Here is an 18,930-nt window from a genome sequence, read left to right as displayed (position 1 = left end):
ACTCCCTCTAGGGCTTGGGTTCAACAGACTTGGGGGTGAAGGTGGGAGGAGGGAAGTGTGAGGGGAGGAAGGGCCTTACTTTAGGGGAACTCACTTTAAGGGAATTCCCTTTAGGGGAATCCCACCTGGTGGTGGTGGTCCAGGATTTTGATGGGCATTCACTACGAGCTCCTCTCTCGGGGCGCTTTGGTAGGGCCCTTGGAAATGGCTCCATTGAAAACACTGGACTACAACATGACCCGTGCTGGCCACGTGCTCCACTGGCTTCTGCGTTTGATTCCAAGCTCCTGTTGCCTAGCAGCCTCTAGCCGCAAGCCCACTTAGGCAGGGGCTCCTTGGAAACAACTCTCAAGGTCATGCTCTCCCTTCCCCGATCAGTTCCAGGAGAAGCATGCTCTGCTGTTCTGTATTTAGTGGTTTATGCATTCCTCCTCATCCTAGCACCCAACTCCAGCCACAGCTTTGGCCTTTAATCCTCTCCAGCATGGGTCAGACACAGTTGCTTTGGTCCTCTCAGTTCAAAGGGACATGGTTTTCCCACTGACAGTTCAAAGCTCCTTCTCGCGAGATTTGAGATGAGGAGGGGCTCAGTCTCCTGTAATGGAAGGAGGTGGGAGGGAAATCCACAAGGCTTCAACCATTTTTTCCAAAGTATCTTCAACTTCTTTGACCTCCAACCTTGAGGGGTTGAAGGGTGGGTGTTAATCTAAGGGCCACAAAACTATCTCCAACTAGCTCCTCCTTGCCTAGCCTACGAAGGTGAGCTCAAAATCCGCTTTGAAGTAAGGCCACCTACTACTTACTGTTTGTTGTTGTTTTTTTTCCCCTTGCTTTTGGGCCTCAGCTGCATCAAGGTGAAACAGGAGGGAGGGGGCAGGACACAGCCAGAAAAGTTAATTCCCAATAGACCCTGAGGCCCACGATAGTGGGAGATTCAACCTCCAGTGGACCTTGAGCTTCATTGTGCACATTGTAATGTACTAGCCTGGTGAATGACACACCCACAGGCATCAGGACAGTTCCCAAGCTAACCACGAAAGTTCAAAGAGAGGGCGGTGGCCCGGTTCCTACAGAGCCCATTTTAACATCATGTCCTGCTTTCTAGCTACACTATGCACCCACAAAGTTTCATTTTAAAGTCCTCGGAGGAGGAAGAACCTCTACCTTTTTTTGAGCATTATTTTAGACATATAAGTGACAGACTGCCTTCTTTTTTTTTTTTCTTTCTGTCCTTATTAACAGTTTATTACAGTATATTTTTATGAGAATATCTTTTTTTTAACCGTTTAGAAATGAGATGGGGCAATTCACCATGACTCTGAGTCAAAAAGAATTTTTACAGAGAAGTAGAGGAAGCCTGTTGTTTTTCTTGTTGAAAGAAGTTTAAGGCAAAGCTTTTAGATCTCTGGATGTTTTCTTTTTACATTGGAAAAAAATTGGGGAGCTTTTAAACAAAGTTTAAAAAAATTTTTTTAACCTTTAGTTTTTCACATCAGGGTCTCTGAAGCATGGGAGAAAGGCTATTTTTCTTCCCCATGTGTAGCCTAGGTGGTGAGTGCTAGGTAGGAGTGCCTGGTCTGATTGAATAAAAGCTGTGGAATGTTTGGGTTTGGGGAAGGGTGGTAAACATATACCAGAGCAATAAAGTGGAGCCTGGGAGTGACTGGATTACAGATAGTTCCAGTAGGACCTTATCTTTCCAGGAGAGAGAGTGACATCTGCATCTCAACCTTTGTTGTTGTTGTTGTTGTTTGGGGTGTGTGTGTGTGTATAATTATTGAGGTATAATCTGTTTACAATGTTGTGTTAGTTTCTGATGTACAGCACAATGCTTCAGTCATATATGAATATACATACATTCGTTCTCATATTCTTCTTCACCGTTTTAAGTTACTACAAGATACTGAATATAGTTCCCTGTGCTATACAGTATTAACTTATTGTTTATATATTTTATTTTTATTAGTTAGTATCTGCAAATCTCAAGCTCCCAATTTATCCCTTCCCACCCTCTTCCCCCACTGGTAACCATAAGTTTGTTTTCTGTGTCTGTGAGTCTGTTTCTGCCCTGTAAACAAGTTCATTTGTCTTTTTTTTTTTTTTTAGATTCCACATATAAGTGATATCATATGGTATTTTCTGGTTTGATAGTTTTCTTTTGTATTAGCTTGGTTTCTTTTTGGGTTTTGTGACTCTATTATATGCTTCTGATTTGTGGTTACCCTGTTTTTCAAGTATCTTAACCCCTTACTATATTTGCTTTAGATTAGTATTCATGTAGACTCAAACACATCTTAAAAAGAATGAAGAAATAAAAACAAAAATGAAAACAAAAAAGAAAAAGGAGAGAAAAAGGTCTATATTTTCTTGCCCTCCTCTCCCACCTTTTACGATTTTGATATCTTTTTTTTTAACATCTTCATGTTTATTCTCTTGCAACTCATTGTATTTATTGCCTTTCCAGTTACAGTTTTCTCCCTTCTATAGCATCCTGCTTCTTTTCTATTTAAAGTAGAACTTTCAAAATATCTTTTAGGATAGGTTTAGTATTGCTGAATTCTTTTAGTTTTTGCTTATCTGTTCATCGTCAAGTGCTAGGGCCCACCATACCGAGCAGCGAGCTTGCAGCCACACGCCTGAATCTGTGGTGCACCACAGGGTCAGCGCAGACCCCGGCCTGCTTCCGCATACGGTACACAGGCCTGTTGTAAATACCCGTACTCACCACCGCTGTGTGCCAGAACTCCACTCACTGCCTGTTCGTCCCAGAGGCGCGGGTCCACAAAGGGTCCAGAGACAGCAAATCCACCCTCTCTGCTTGGGGCTGTAAACAAATCTCAGTCCTGCCTGTGAAGTTGCAGGGCCACTGGGTATGGATTCAGCTTTTAGCCCCACCTCCGCGCAGTAGTGATGGCTGTGACGGAGCCCCACATCTCTTCTCGCGAGGACACACCAACAATGGCGCCAAGGAGAGACAGCAGCGATGACACAGCTGTGTTGCACTCCTCCACACCCATGCACACCAGCAGTGGTGCTTTTTTATGGGAGTCCCAGGCTGTTCTGTTCCATACACAGCCTCCAGCCAGACCTCACACTGCCCTCCAATCCCCTGAGGCTGCTTCTGTGCAGTGGGCCCCAGCCCTGTGCCCGGGCTCGTCACCGATCTCCAGCAGCCAGTCCCAGCATGCCCCTGCCAGCTTCATATAACTGGAGGATTCCTATCTCAGTTCTAAATAAAAATTCCTCCCATCTCTGCCAAATGCATCTCAGACTGGACAGGCTGGACCAAACAGAATAGTGATTGCTGATACTGTATTAAGGTCCAGCCTATCATATGTATGTCTAGTGTGAGACCATAAGACTACTTGATATGAAGAAAAAGTTAAAGAGACTTTCCTCAAAGAATACTTCAAACGTTCCAAAATATTTCAACATCTTACAGCAGTCTACACGGAAAAAGGCCAACTGGGATGGCTTACTCATGAGATTTCCAAATGCAGTGAGGCACCTGCGTCTTCCAAGTTGAGAGTGCACACTGCCGCAATGAAGGACATCCCTTGGACATGACCAACATTGGATCAGTAACATGAATATGCTCCTGTAGAAGACATTTTGATACAGACTATCCTTCTGAAAGATGTAGAGAGACAGAAAGACATAGGATATGTCCAGCTTAATTCTAGACCAGCACCTGGACCATCAAAAGATACAAATTCTGTATCATAGAGAATGTTATGTTTAGAGAGAACTTGTTTCATTGAAGCTTTCCCACGATTTCTTTCCTCTCGGGAGGAATACTGCATAAAGTTCAGGAGCAATATTTAGTCCACTTACTACAGCTAGACTCCAAGCTTCACCTTTTTCCTACAATGAATTACTTCCCAGTTGGGCAGTATTTCACTGGCTCAAATTACCATTGCATTTGCAATATTTTCTTCATAATTTTTTTTAATATACTGCTTTAATTCCTCAATTTTAAGATTCAGCTCAAAGGTCTCATGTTCTTGTCAGTGAGGTTAAATCTTCTTCCACAGATTTGGCAGGAAAATTTTCTTGGAGTAGGCAAAGATCTCAACAGGACCCAAAAGCAATCATCAATCATATGATGGCCCATCCTCAAGAATCAGAGTGGTGGTAGAAGGTGGCTCAAATTCAAAATTCTTCTGTCTCAAAGACTGAAGCGGTGATTTATAGGTCCTCCTGTTGGTGCTTTGTTTTCCTGCTGAATGGTTTTTTGGATTTTCTGAAGTTTCTCTCTGGGAGGGACTTTATCAAATCATTTCCAATCAGGAGCACTGTGGACAACTGATCTGGGCTCCTTTTATACTTTTTGGAAATGGTTTCAGATAAGCAGGAGCAAGTAGCGGGGCACTCTGGAAGAGGAGGGAGAGAATCACGCCCTCTGACTCCCAGCTGCTTCAAGTTCATGGTCTTTGGTTTCTGCAGCCTCCAGGCAGCTGCTTTACAGAGGACAGGCTGCCCATACCAGCAGCGGCCTCATCACCCAGCCCCTATAGGTAGACATGACGGCAGGGACAAGGGAAGAGGCTCCCTGCCCACCTGGGGGAACTGTTGCTGGTGCCTGACCAGTCACTTTCAGGCACTTTATGGAGACTTTATGGAGTGAGTTGACTTTATGGAGACAGTACTGGAAAAGCCCTCATGGTACCTGGCTTCTAGGGTCCAGCTGGTAAGGGAGATGACTTCCATGACTGGCCAGGAGCCTAGAGGTGTCTTGAGGACTTTGAGAAGATAGGAACTCACCCCAAATGCATAGGTACTACAGATGAAATCTGGTGGGTAGGGTTTCTTGGATGTGGCTTCCCAGCCTCAGGACAGCAAGTAATAGAGGCCTCTAGAAGTCCAGCCTGAGATTCCTTACAAAAATCTCCAGCAGAACAAACTTAATGAAGGACTTTGTGGTAAATTAATATTCTTGCTGTACCTATGTAAATAATCAGGCCAGATCTAATAAGGCCAGGTTCGTTTTGTGATCAGGTGTCTTTGAGACTCTTTTTGATCAAAAGTGGAGAAACTGTAAGGATAAAAAAAAATGTGCTTAAGTAGAAAATTAGGTGTTATCATCCAAAAACACACCTGGGTTGTCTGACTCTGTGAATTGTAGCTAGCTGACAGCAATGCCAAATAATTCTTGTCCATAGACACACAAATTCCCTTCAGGGGAGAAACAAACAAAATAAGCAATGTTTGCTCTATTTGTGCATTTATTTTAATATCTCTGACCTCTAACTTTGTCTGTTCTTGGTAATCTCCTTTGACCTGGTTGTAAAACTTCACTTGTTTCCTCATGAATGCGTTAAATAAAATCTTCAACATGTACTCATTCTTATATCTATATAAGAGTCATGATTTTAACCTGCTTTTGAAAATTATCTTGTAATGTCTACTTGGAGCTAAACCACCATTCAGTGGCTGATGTGTGCCCTGAGTTTGTGCCTTGGCCACAGAGGGCCTTAGAGACCTTCAGACAGCAGTGTCAAAGAGACTTTTGAGGCAGCCTGGTTTGGTGGCCTTCCAAAGAACCTAGCCCAGGAACTTTCTAGAAGCTTTATGGTGGCATCCCTGTTCAGAAGCCCCTTGGTGTTTTTTCTGTTCTTCTGTTTGAAATAGCCTGGGACTTTCTGGCAGACACTGTCCTGTCTCCTCTTAAAAGGCTGTGTACACCCCAAAAGCATACTTCAGGGGAGATGTACAAATTCAAGACCCTCATAGTCTGACTCTCATGAGAACGAGATAGTGCTGGAACACTGCCACATAGGGTTTCATAAACGTGTTTAAATTAGAGCCATGGGAAGCTTCATGCTTGTGTCTAGATGGCAGGTAGACGGGGTCAAATTTTCCTCAAGGAGGGAACCCCACACAGTCAAGCACATCATAAAGACCCAGGAGGGCACATATTGTGGTCAAATAGGTGTGTGAAGACACGGGTGGCCTGAGCTGCACAGGTATCCTTTGCATTCTTCCAGCAGGCCATTACCACATCACCCATGAACTGACCTGGGATGTATTAGCCATCTCCAAAGTTAGATGCACACGTCTCAGGGCTTACTCAGGACAGCCTCTCTTAATTTCTATTTTTGTTGTGTTTAATATATTAGTACATGCATATAATGTGTAAATATACATGTATTGAGGTTACATGTCCAACTTTTTTCTCATAGGATGTGCAATCAAGATTAGAAAAATAGTAGGATGTACCATGAGAAGAGCTTGCTGCTGGGTTCCCGGGTGTCCTCGCCAAACTGGTGCTAGGAAGGTTTGGCCATTGTGCAGGTTTATCTCATAATACGTTCAGAGGAAGTATGCCAGCCTTCCTGATTATATTCCTGAGAGTTTGTTCTCAGAAAGTAAGGACTGCATTTTGCTCATTTCTCTATTTCTAATATGGCAAAAGGTGCTTGGCACATAGTAAATACTCAATATTTGTTGAATGAATTTCATAGTGCTTTAACTCAAAACCCTGTTTTGACCAATCATTCCTCACTGTATTGCCCTCCATGGCTTAGAAACTGGAAAACTTTTTTTTGTAACACAGATGTGGATGAACATAGTCACCAAGAGTTATGTGAAAGTTTCATTAAAATGCCAAACTTCATAAATTCTGTTAGTCCCATACACTCTTACCAGAGCCATATTCAGTTCTACTTAGGGTACCCAACCATCCCAGTTTGCCTGAGACTGAATGGTTTCTTGGGACAGGAGACTTTTGGTGTTAAAACAGGGACAGTCTTGAGCAGACCAGGATGGGTTGGTCATCCTGGTCCCACTAGGCACCAAGCCTCTGTAAGGACTGTTTCTTTTTCTCTACAATAAGCTGTAAATGAACAGCAGCATGTGAACGTCAGCTTTCTATGCACCCTAGAAAGCAAGACAAGACAAACAGTACACCTCAGTGGTAGAGCATGTGCTTAGCATGCACGAAGTCCTGCGTTCAATCCCAATTAGCGGTACCTCCATTTAATTAAAAGAAAAGAAAAGAAAAGAAAAGAAAAGAAAAGAAAAGAAAAGAAAAGAAAAGTGAGTTCCAACAGTAAAAAGAGTCCTTCTAAAATTAAATTGCTGTAGGCTGAAAAAAAAAAAAAAGCGGTTGATGATTATATAGGGTGTGGCCATCTTGTCTTATTTTTCCCCAGCGAAGATGCCTGTCTTTTCATTCTGTCTGTTCAGACATTGCCCTGGTTTGTAGATACTCTGTGCAGAATAAGTATTCATGTCTTAAAAGCCAGTGCTTAGGATCCATGCCATCACCGCCCACCCCAACCATGTCACCTCTTTATTTAGCTTTAGCTCTCTCTGAGTAAGTCAGATGCCTGCAGTTTTATTTTCCTCTGTGTGCTGACATGGAGATGAGCCTGCCCAGCTGGAATGTAGGAGTGCTCCATCATTAAAGCTCTGTCAAGGGAGGAATGACTGCTGGCAGAGACTTGAGCTCTAACCAAAGATTATCTATCTTTTGCATTTTGGGGCTTCTCAGCACAATCTGAAAGCACTTGATTTGGATGCTGGCAAAATAAATTTACAGTCTCAAGACACTATTTCCTGTAAATCAGATGAGGCACTCTTACTAAACTGAGTCTCTTCAGCTTTTCTCTGAATTCTCCACATGTCAGCATAGAATTGCCTCCATCTTTCTACCTCTACATTACACTTGTAAATTACATTCTCATTTCTGATGGCTTTTATTTACTTGAATCTATACTGTATTGTTGTTTCACATTTTTATTTACTTTTTTCTAGTCACCAAAGTCATATTTACTCATTGCAAAAAATGACTTGACTTGGAAACTAAGAAAAAAAGTATAAAGAAGAAAATATGTGACCTGTCCTCTTATCACTGTTAACATTTTAGCCTAGTCTTTTCTCTCTTAGGCAGATTTTAATTTTAAAACATAGCTGGGATCCTACTGCATAAATGGTTTGGTTTTCTGATATTTTAACCACTATATTTTGAGAATTTTCTTATATAAAGTTATCTTATAGAATCATTTTTGACAGCTGAATAAAATTTCATAATTGTGAATGTTGTATTTTCCTTTGTACATATCTCCTCTGCTCATTGCTTAACTCTTTATAATAAAATTTTCCTGGGCCCTACATATGATAATAGTCACAAGAGAAAAAGGAAAGAAAGAAAAGCCAAAATTTAAACAAAGAAAAAAATTACATAATTCTTAATTCAAGATTTCTGCTCATACTTCTGCTGTGAACTAGACACACAGTTTGATCAAGAAATATATAATTTTGTTTTGATAATGATTATATGAAGTAATTTATATGTTTAAAAGAAAGAAATAGAGAGCTATTTTACTTATAGCCTGAGTGGTTCTGAGTTAAAGTTTACTCCTTTTTATTAACAAAAGTAATGCATATTCATAAATGCAAATAATTAGAGAAGTATAGAAAATTAAAAATATTTCTTTCTCCATCCCACCACCAAAAAGTAGATAGTTTTCTATGGCATAGATGTTATATGCTTTATATACTCATATGTTTTTAATGGAATCACAAAATTCATACTGTTCTACATTTGCTCTCTAAGTTAACAACATCAGTGACATCTTTTCACACATTAACATATTCAATATTTTACACATTTTTATTTTTATTTTTATTTTTATTTTTCTTACCTTATTACATTGAGTAAAACCTCCAGAATAATACTGAATAGTGACCATCATCATGGACTTCCTTGTCTAGACATGTAAAGGTCCCTTTGCATTAGTATGTTCAATATTTATCACCTGTTCACTGATCAGAAAGGAGGCTGCTTTGGTGGTGGGGGTCAGTTTTTCACTCTTCTACAGATGTATCTCACGCCTGCCACACTTTTTATCTCTGTGAAGTCTGTACCGTCATCTAGGGATCAGCAAGTCCCCAGTGCCAAAACCTGTTCTCCCATGAGATTGCCAGGTGGTGACACCATCTTTTAAGGACTTCCCCTAAAGGATACCATTTGGGTTTTTTCCCTTTTGCTAATATTGTCTCTGTTCTCTGATCCCTTAGTGTATCCCTGGGGCATCAACTACCTGAGATCCACATCATGTTCTGCAAATTTTAAATGCAAAGTCTATCAAATCAAAGAGGTAATTCCTACTTTATGTAAAACATCCCTCTACGTGTCAATTTTAGAATAGAGAAGATCAGAAATAATGAAAAAATTGAATTTAGCAAAGGAAATTGGATAGAAGTCAAGGTTTTAGATGTGAGAGAGGACAGTGGAGACTGGAAACAAAACACTGAAGCTGTAAGCACTTATACCTGTGCTGATTGTAAATTGAAGCTTTTAGCTCTGAATTATTCCGTTTGAAATGCTTATGTTTAATCTTTCTGCCCATGGAGGAAAAGAATGTCTTCCAGGTATTGGGGACAGGAGGGGTTATTCAGATACTATTTCCCAAATATGTTTGCTTAAATAGATGCCTTCTAAGCAAATGTTTGAAAATAGTTAATTGGGAACATGAAATTTCCATTCATAAATATGAGAAACTCCTTTTTGAAACTTATTTTTTGAAGAGTGCATTTTGACTGGAACAAATGTGTGAGTTACATGTGTGAGAAGTTGAGAAGTTACAAATTTTATCAGTTCTAGTTAAATGTGCGATTTACTGGTGAAAACTTTTTTTTACTATTAGCATCATGTATCACAAAATGATCTATGGTTCTCAAGTATGCTGCAATAAGATGGACTCCATTCAAGGAAAGGAACTTGCCACCATGAGTTAAATCATGTCTAAAGTCATAACTTTTTTGTTCAGAATAGCTTTTTTCATGAATTTTCTCTTTCAGGGATAATTATGATCTTGATAGACTGAAACAAGCAATATATTGGGGGAAAAAATAAAGATACTTAAAACGAAATACACCCAAACAACTGTCAAGAAGTTTCTCCCACACAGAAACTCTAGAAGAGCCGAGAATGGATGGAGTCTTTTGAGCCAGTTAAACATTCTACCTAGAAACAGCTGCTTCTGAATCAAGAAGGAGAGGAAATCCATCAGAGCTCCCATTTCAGTAAAATTCCTACATGACATTTCTTGAATTAATTTGTACAATTCCAACTTTGGTAACTTTTATTCTAAATGTTTTGTCTTAAACCCAGAAATATAGCAGTAAAAGTAGCTAATATAGTAGAACTAAAAGATGTATTCTCTCTCAATGTGGGCATTTCCTAACTTGATATTGCTAACTAAAACAGAAAATGTTTATTGGTGAAATAAGTCATTTATGAGCCTTAATTCTGAAAGATGGCTGCATGTTTCATCTCTGTCATAAAGAAGAAAATTATTATAGAAAACTCATTTGGAGGATATGGAAAGGACATATTTTAATCCATGCAAAGAGCCAGTTGTTATTTATACTAAAGCTGAAATGACCAAAATTTCTTATGACGCAAATTATCTAAATGTTTTCTATTTGCTTTTAAATAAAAAATTTACAATATCTCATTTGATATTTGGTGAACTAAATGTAAATGATAACATGAGATAAAAACTTAGATATCTTTTGTGAATTGATTTTGTGAAAATTAGCTGGATGTATAGATATAGTTCTACACAAACGTGCTCATTTAAGTTTTCAGAAACGTACTTTTATTTCTTTCTCTAATAATTTTTAGTATGATTTGAGTGTGTTTTAATGTTATATTAATTTAGTTGTAACTTGACATTCCTAACTGGTTTTTGGAAATTTATGAAATACAATGCTGAAGTAAAAAATACATGTGTGCATTTGCATATGTATATATATATAATATATGTGTGTATGTGTGTTCACATATATGCAGATGGGCATATATATGCACATGTGTATAGACAGGGAGAGGTCTCCAAACGTCTCCCAAGAAACTGCTATTCAACTAATATAAATATTGACGTGTTTTAAAGTGTGTGTGAGTGTCTGAAAGAAGTAAGCAGGTTCAAGTGATGACTCTAAGGAAAAGTTAAGTCTATACTTTTATCTCCCAAAATTGTAAAGGCTAGAGATTTTAGATAAAATTCTGTCAATACATGTTTGTCTGAAATATCTACTAGTTACTATGCTCTATTAGTTGGATGAGAATGCTGCATCAGGAGCTAGGTGCTTTATGATGCCAGCAGTCCCCTGGATGAAATCATGTTTTCCTTTCATTTTCAGAGATATTTGTGTTACATTTGGATGATTCCTACATCCTGTTTGGATCTATATTCTATGAAATCAATTTTAAGTTCCTTAAACCGTGGGGAGGGAAATGATGCGTGTTTGTTACACATGCCCCACATTTGCTCTGCCTGTGCATTTTTCTTGTCATCTCATCATCTTGGAAAAAATCCTAAAGTAGGAGAGAGGAGCATAAATGCAAACTCCATCCATCTTTGATGAAACTAGGAAACATCTGAAAGCCCAAACCACATGTAGGAAGTGCTGCCAACAGCAGTGAAGATCAAAGCCAGGATAGTCACAACAGCAAATCACAAAGACAAAGACAGGAGCAGAGTCGGCAGAACACAGGGTGAACGCACACTTGCTGAATCGCAGAGGAAACGTAATTTGGCTTATAGCAATGAGAAGAGTCCATGGGCTGTTGGGCTGAGCCTCCTTAAAACTAGTTTGATGCTTATACAGAGTAGAACTTGCAGAGGCGACAGAGAAATCAAAGAGACAACCATCTTGCAGCAAGCAATTTCTGGGAGCAGAAGAAAAACTCTGCGTTGTTAATTCCTCCTGCGGTGGCTGGAGCAATGGAGCTCCGGCCAAAGCCCGGCCCCTGCCCCCGGGGGCCAGGACAGTGGGCAGTGCTGGGAGATGAGACAAATGTGGCAATTCTGAGGGTAGTGGCCAAGGGCCTGGGGGCAGGCCGGGGGAGTGGACTGTCGTAAGGTGGACCCAGTGCTTTCTTCATAGAAAAGTATTTGAGGTTAAGTCAGTATTAGCCAAAGAATGTAGAAATTATGTGTCCGACTACAGAGAAAATTAGAATCAAATTGAGAGATGAAATATGCAAGGATGAGTGTGAGAGGGAAAAGCAAATCATGAAAACTCCACAGAGGAAGAAGATAGAGGGGAGACAGAAGGAGCCAGGCTGCATTATGACTTCTGTGGGCTCTGGGTGCTTTTGCCCTCATGGGCTCCTTCCTCTGTAAAAAAAAAGGAAAAAAAAATGTTCTTCCAGTTTCATTGAGATATAATTGACACACAATACTGTAACCATTTAAGGTGTACAACATGATTTTCTCTTGTGATGAGAACTCTTAGGATTACTCTCTTTCAGATTTAACACACAGCAGTGTGAATTATAGTTTTCATGTTGTACATTACCTCCCTGGTACTTATTTATAATTGGACGTTTGTACCTTTTGACCACTTTCCTCCAATTCCCTTGCTCCCCACCCTGGTAACCAAGTATTTAGTTATATTTCATAACCATGTTATATAATGACTGTATTAATATCATATATTAAAATGCTTCTGTTACCAAAAAGTTTTTCTTTTCCCTCTGATTTAAAAAAAAAAATTAAAGCATTGTCATGGGCCCAGGAAGGATTGTGGGTCCCAGGCTCTGTCTCTGCTAAGCCTTAGTCCCCCTGGGAGAACACAACAGAGCTCACAGAAGGACCACAAACAAGGCTCAGCTGTGAGCCAGCTCCTTCAGGGCAGGTTCTTGTTTGTCCTTGTGTCCCTAGCACCTCACTGGAATAAATGTGCTAATTCTCCAAATACTCAGTGAGCACCTACTCTGTGCCAGGCCCTGCGCTAAGTGCTGGGAATACAAGGATGAAACGTTGCCCTTGCCTTCCACGTTGGTTCCAGCGCCAACTGGACTGTGTCTATTAGGAATCTTTCAGCTGCCTGGAAAATCAAATGCGTTAAAAAAAAAAAAAAAAAAAAAACTAAAACCGAGGTTAAGCAAAAGGCATATTTATTAGTTCACGTAAATGAAAATGTCCTTGGTAAAAGCTGGTCTCGGGACTGACTGAATTTAGGGATCAAGTGACCATAACCAAACTATGATGAATGTGAGGCTCTTAGATGCCTGGCACTATTCTGAGCATTTTATGTGAATCCACCCACTCAACTGACAGCAAACCTACCAGGTAGGTAGTATGAACAGCTCCATTATGCCCAAGAGAAAAGTGCAGTATTCAACTCCTCTCCATTTCCTGATCCTGCCTTCCCAAGTGGGGTTTCTTCTCAGATCTTTATAATGACCCCAAGTTTATTAGCTATTTATGAGAGAAATATTCATAAGAATCTGCAGGACTTAGTGATTCATTGGATGTAGGGATTGGAGTGGGGGGTGAAGGTCAGGTCTTCGGTGTAACACTATGAAGGGTGATTAACAGAAAAATCATGACTTTTGAGAGAAGCTGACCACAGTTTTTTGGATGCGTTGATTTAATGTGACAGTCAGATACTCAGATGACTGTATTGTTTTAATCACATATCAGGTCATTCTAAAAAGTCACTTGCAAAACTTACATAGAAAAAAATAATATAACAGAATAGAAAACAAATAGGAGAGGGAATCAGATTGGAGGGAAAATGGTTTCTCCTCCAGAGAGCTCCTCTGCAATTACTGCCACTTCTACTGTATTTGGGGCCCCATTTCTGTGCTCCAGTGGTTAACTCATATTTCCCCCATCATAGCACTCATTTAAAACTTTATTACAATTTCCAGTTTAATGTAAGTTCCACAGGGTTAGCATCCTTGTCTCTGTAACACACCATCCAGCCCCATCACCTAGCACAGCAAATATCAAATGAATGAATGAGTGCGTGAAAAACCTCATTTAATCCTTATAACCAGGTTGGGGGTGGTATAGGTCAGAGGTAGAGCACAGGCTTAGCATGCACAAGGTCCTGGGTTCAATCTCCAGTACCTCCTCTGTCACTTTTTTTACTTTATTTTTATTATTTGCAACTGTAGATGCATCAGGAAGGAATAAAAATGTAACACCTCCCCACCCAAGTTAGCCAAAACATTGGGGTCCTAGGGGTTAGTGTCCAGGACCTCTGAGCCTTCATGTGCTTCTCAATGAGATATCGAGACAATTTATGTGAGAAATATGCCTTTGGGTTCTTAATGTTGTGTGTGGGTTGAAAGGAAAGAGTTGGGTTTCCAAGCCTTTGGAAATGGAATACATTTATTTTTCTTTGGGGATAGAGAACTGAGCCTGCTCAGACTAGCCTCTCTGTGACGGCAGAACCCTAGGAGGAGTGGCTGCTGGGAAGCTGACATGGTCTGGGCACGAAGGCTTAGAAGCCTGCAGAAGAAGCCCTACATTTCTCAAAAGGAAATGGAGCAACTGCAGAGCCACCCCAGGAAGGACCTCTGGTTCAGGGCACACAGCTGGACAGGGAGACCTCCTGGCTGTTAGCTGAGGCACCAGCCGGGACACTGGTACCCCAACAGTGGCATCGTGTGGTCATAAGGAGCAATAGCAGTGGAGATATCCAGTCTGAGAAACAGAGATGGTGTGAACCCCCTGGTACAACTGTGCAATCTAAGGAAGGGGAGGAGCCCTAAAGTGACTGATAACAGACGTCCCACCAATCATGACAGCTGGGGGCTTGGACTCCTCTGATTGAATCTGTGAAAATTCTTTTAAAACATCACTGTTGAACTCTGGTCCCACTTTAAATCCCCAATGTCCTCATCTAAAGTCCTCCTCCTTCTCAGTAATTATCTGTAAACTTTTCTTCTCTTCAGAGCCTGTAACCAGAAGGCCATTCTAATTCATATGTTTACTTTTTTCTATCTGACATATAAGTGTATTTGCTTATTGCCTATCTTCCCTACTAGAATTTAACTCCACGAAGGCAGGGTTCTTATCTTTCTTGTGTGCCACTGTACGCCCAGTTCTTAAAATAGTTCCTGGCAGACACTCGGAGTGTATTTGTCAAATGAGTGGACCAATGAATTCTATACCTGAAATAAGCTAGGGTCCAGGCACTGTGCTAGGCACTTACATCATTTAACCCTCACACCAGCCCAGTGGGCTATCATTACCCGCTTTGGTAGACGAGGGAACTGAGCACCCACACTACCAGCCACCGAGCTCTGCTGTCCCTCACCATTCCTGTTTCCCATCCCACTACTTACCTTTTCCAAGAATATTCGTTCTTTTTCTCCTTCAGGTTAGGTTGTGCCCCTTTCCCCTTTCCTCTCAAAATAACCTATGTGTTTCACTGCACTTATATCATTCATTATATGTTTGTATCTCCCTAAACTCTCAGGTCCCTGAAAGCCTCAGAAGGGATTGTCATCTTGGTGTTCACAGGAGCTACCACAGGGCCCGGAACACAACAGGTACTCAAAATGTTTTCTACAACGACTGAGTGAATGGGTGGGTAACGGTGCTCCTGTCCCTAGCCAACCCCCTCCCCCTTCTCCGTTTGGTGATGCTCATGCTTCGAAAGGACCTACTGTGCACCAGGCATGGTATTAGGTATGAGAAATATGGAAGTGAACAAAACATTCTCTACTGCAAAGGAGCCACATGTAGTGGAGTTGGAGGTGAGGTGGGGGAGTAATTTCAAACAATTGCAATTAGTGCAATTAGCACCAAGGTGTGCAACTGATGCTTTGGGAGCAAGAAGAGAAGCATCTCGCCCTAAAACAGGGATACCTTGCTGCATTCTGTAGGACATTAGAAATGACAGTGAAAGCACATAGCTCACTGTGACTCAACAGAACGAGGGGAAGTGGCAAGAGGTGAGGCTACAAAAATGGGCAGGGACCAGATCATGAAGGGCCTTGTAGGACACATTCAAGATCTTGAACTTTATTCTGAAGGTGACAGGGAGCCTTTGAAGGGTCTGGATCAGGAGGGTGATGTGATCAGACTGGCAGTTCAAATAAAGGTCAGATGAAAGATAAAAGCCTGAACTAGAGCAGTGGCAATGGGTATTAAGGGAACAGATCAAAGAGTTATCAATAGGGTAACTGTTTCCACGTGGTAGGGGAGGGAGAGAGAGGAGAACGAGCCAATGAGGACTCCCAGGTTTCTGAGTGGATGACTGTACCATTCACCAGTAAAGAAAACACAGGGGGAGCAGTTTTGAATGATACATAGTAAGTGCTCAATAAATAGCAGTTGAATAGAAACTGAACTTAAAGGCTGAATACAGACTGCTTCTTTTGGATCTGTGGAATACTTTCCAAATCCAACTCAAGACAGTGCTCTAGGGTATAGGTGGCTGGTAGGAGAGGCCTGGGAATGAGTGTTAATGGAGGAATTACCCAGAATGAGAAGAGGGTAAGAACAGAATCCTGGAAACCGGGAAGGGGGTGCAGCTTAATGGTAGAGCACATCCTTAGCATGTAGTAGGTCCTGGGTTCATTCCTCAGTACCTTCGTTAAAAAAAGAAAAAGAAAAAAAAAAAAAAAGAATCCTGGAAACCCCAACTTTTAAGACGTGGGAGAAGAAGAGACTAAAAGGAAACACACAAGCTGACATTTAATGAGCCCCTACAACAAAAGCCTGTGCCAGATGTTGGAAAAAACTGCAACTCTATCTTCCTAGGAGGAAAGTGCTTAAGGAGCAAGCCGGAGGCTATTTCTTTGCCCTGTCACCAGAGTTGAGACCCGGATTCAGTGGGAAATGGAGAAATCATGCAATGATCTGTTTGAAACTGAAGCCACATTCGAGGTTCCATCGTGTCTTGTTCCTTGCACCACCTCCCCCCATCCCAGCCCCTTCACATGGAGTCTGGATACGATGACATTATTTTTATTGATGGTGAGTGCAAGCAGGTGTGAGTGGCTGTTCCTCTTTCAGAGAGTGCTGGGCTGAAGAAGCCGGGAAGGGAGGGCCAGAGCTGGGCTGTGGATGCAGGATTCACTCCTTATTTGGGTGGGAATGCTGCATTCGGAGAGGAAGATTTACTGTGGGACCAGGCATAGGCACGGGGGAGGCCGGCGGCACCAGCCCTCAGGCCGCACTTTCTATCTGAAGCACAGCCGCATCGGCAGCCTCAGATCTCCCGGGATCTTCCTCGGTATCTCGTGGAGGTTCTGGCTCTGGCTTGACCTCCAGCGCAGGCTGGGCTTCGGGCTGGCCCTCGGCACTCCGGCCAGGCCCAAGGCGAGGTGGCTTAACAGGCGTGGGTGCTGGCGCAGCAGGGCCTTTACGGCCAGATAGGGCCCTTCGCAGGCTCTGGACCTTCTGCAGCCCGGTGCGCCGCAGGCGCCGCGCCCTGGACTCCACGGGCTCCTCGTCTGAGCTCTCCTCAACTTCGGCCTCCGGCTGTTCTGGGCCAGCTTCAGCCTGTTCCGCCGGGCCTAAGGGCTCCGCCGCCTTCTGGAAGGCTCTGGCTGGGATTTCTGCCTCCTCCTGCAAGTGACGGACATAGCACTGACCCTGGCAGCCCCGCCCCAGCCCGCACCAGCCCGCACCAGCCCGCGCCTCACTCCTCAATCACATCAGGGGAACCCGCCCCACCCTGAGCCTCCGCAGTCGGGATGAGAAAGAAAAGGCAGGCGTGGGAGAGTAGGGAGCGGAGCGGAGTGAGAGAGGGGGAGCTACACAGAAGTTTGTGGGTCCCGATTAGGGGCAGGAGACGGGGCAGTGGCCGCAGGGCAAGAACAGGAGGCGGCGGCGAACTGTCCCGGGATGCACTTCCACCACCGTTATTTTCCTTCAGGGATGGGCTGGGACTTGGAGCAACCTCTGGGGACGTGGCCAGAGCTAGAGCTAGGGGGCTGGGACTGGCCATGCTGGGTTCCGGGTGTGAGGGAAGGCTGGGGCTGGGCTGTGGGAAGTGGGTGAGGCCCTGGAAGTGGGTTCTACGAGGCGGGGGAGGGTGGAGTCAGGAATGTGGGTGTGGTGGGCAGATGGGACGGGGAGTCCCGCGATGGTGGCCCGCAGGCGGGAAAAGGACCCGGATTAAGGGGGACGCCTCAGGTCACTGACCTTGAAGAGCAGAACGTGGAGCTTCCCGCGCGCCACCAGCAGCCCGTGGTTGGCCTCCAGCCGCTGCACCTGGGCGGCGCGGCGCACGGCGCGCTCCTGGGCAGCATCCGCGTGCGAGCCCACGCGCTCCGCCTTGGCCAGCAGCTGCGCCAACGTGTTGCTCGTGGTGTCGTGGCTGCGACTCAGCGCGCCCAGGCCACTCTGGATGCGGCTCACGGAGCCGGCCAGGCCGCCCTGCCTCTGAGCCAGGCCCCCCTGCCGCTCGCGCAGCGCCTCCAGCATGGTGGCCAGCTTCTCCAGCAGGGTCACCACGGTGACCGCGTGCACCGGGCCCCCGGTCGGCGGCCCGGGCCCAGGTCCCGGCTCCAGCGCACTCTCCCCCATGACCCCCGACCGCCCCGCTTGGCTCTCCCCGCAGCCGCCGGCTGCGCTCTGGGCTGGGGCTGCCTTTCCCGGCTCCTCCCCAGCTCCGGCCGTGACTCAGGCAGGCGGAGTTGGGCTTCCCGGGCGGCGGGAGGGAGGGAGGGCAGGGGGCGGGATGTCGGCGTTGGGGTCCTTTGGAAGCGCTCCCCCTCCTACCGCCCCGCCCCGGGGACCCAGGAGGAAGCAGGTTGGCCCAGGATCCGCCCCACCCCGCCCGGCAAACTCTCTGAGTTTGAGTTCCCCTCCTCCACTCCAATTCCCTGGTGTGCCTCTTTCTGGAAAGTACTCTTCCCACGGCAAAGGGCGAGCCATGGAAAATTTTGTCGTGTGCATCGAGTGGGCAGAGAAACTATGTTAGCAGGGCAAAGGGACCTCCGCAGCCGCCTACCCTGACCTCCCACGCCGTAGAGGGTTGTGTTTGCGCCCTCAGGCTGGGCGCGGCAGGCAGGGAGGCTCTGGAATGTTCCGCTACAGACTTAAGACTGCTTAGGTCCGAGGCCTCACTCTGATCCAGCAAGCCACGTAATGTGGACAGCGGAGGGGCAGCGAGGGTGGGGAGGCATCCTCTGGTATTTTCCTAACAGTCATCCGCAGG

The 18,930-nt window shown here is 44.0% G+C and overlaps 1 protein-coding gene and 1 pseudogene across 1 annotated transcript; both read right to left on the bottom strand.

Moving 5' to 3' along the window:
• Window positions 1–1,067: 1,067 nt before the first annotated feature.
• LOC141578990 (TBC1 domain family member 12-like) lies at window positions 1,068–4,525 on the bottom strand (annotated as a pseudogene).
• A 12,189-nt stretch (window positions 4,526–16,714) lies between these two features.
• CAVIN3 (caveolae associated protein 3) lies at window positions 16,715–18,421 on the bottom strand. The gene is made up of 2 exons (XM_010964965.2): window positions 17,913–18,421; window positions 16,715–17,333 (listed from the first exon to the last, which is right to left on the bottom strand). Exons 1-2 carry the CDS (start codon window positions 18,294–18,296, stop codon window positions 16,932–16,934), a joined length of 786 nt encoding a protein of 261 aa, XP_010963267.1. The 5' UTR covers window positions 18,297–18,421; the 3' UTR covers window positions 16,715–16,931.
• Between the last annotated feature and the right edge of the window lie 509 nt (window positions 18,422–18,930).

This window comes from Camelus bactrianus, chromosome 10 (genome assembly GCF_048773025.1).
Source record: "Camelus bactrianus isolate YW-2024 breed Bactrian camel chromosome 10, ASM4877302v1, whole genome shotgun sequence".
NCBI classification, from domain to species: domain Eukaryota; kingdom Metazoa; phylum Chordata; class Mammalia; order Artiodactyla; family Camelidae; genus Camelus; species Camelus bactrianus.
Note: the sequence above shows the minus strand (reverse complement) of the source record. Positions and strands in the feature narration are given on the sequence as shown.

What these genes read in the sequence shown, in the direction of transcription:
- CAVIN3 (XM_010964965.2), bottom strand. Translation starts at nt 18,296, where the DNA reads ATGGGGGAGAGTGCGCTGGAGCCGGGACCTGGGCCCGGGCCGCCGACC. An exon ending in TCCACGTTCTGCTCTTCAAG is followed by an intron (nt 17,334 to 17,912) that starts GTCAGTGACCTG and finishes CGTCACTTGCAG; the next exon opens with GAGGAGGCAGAAATCCCAGC.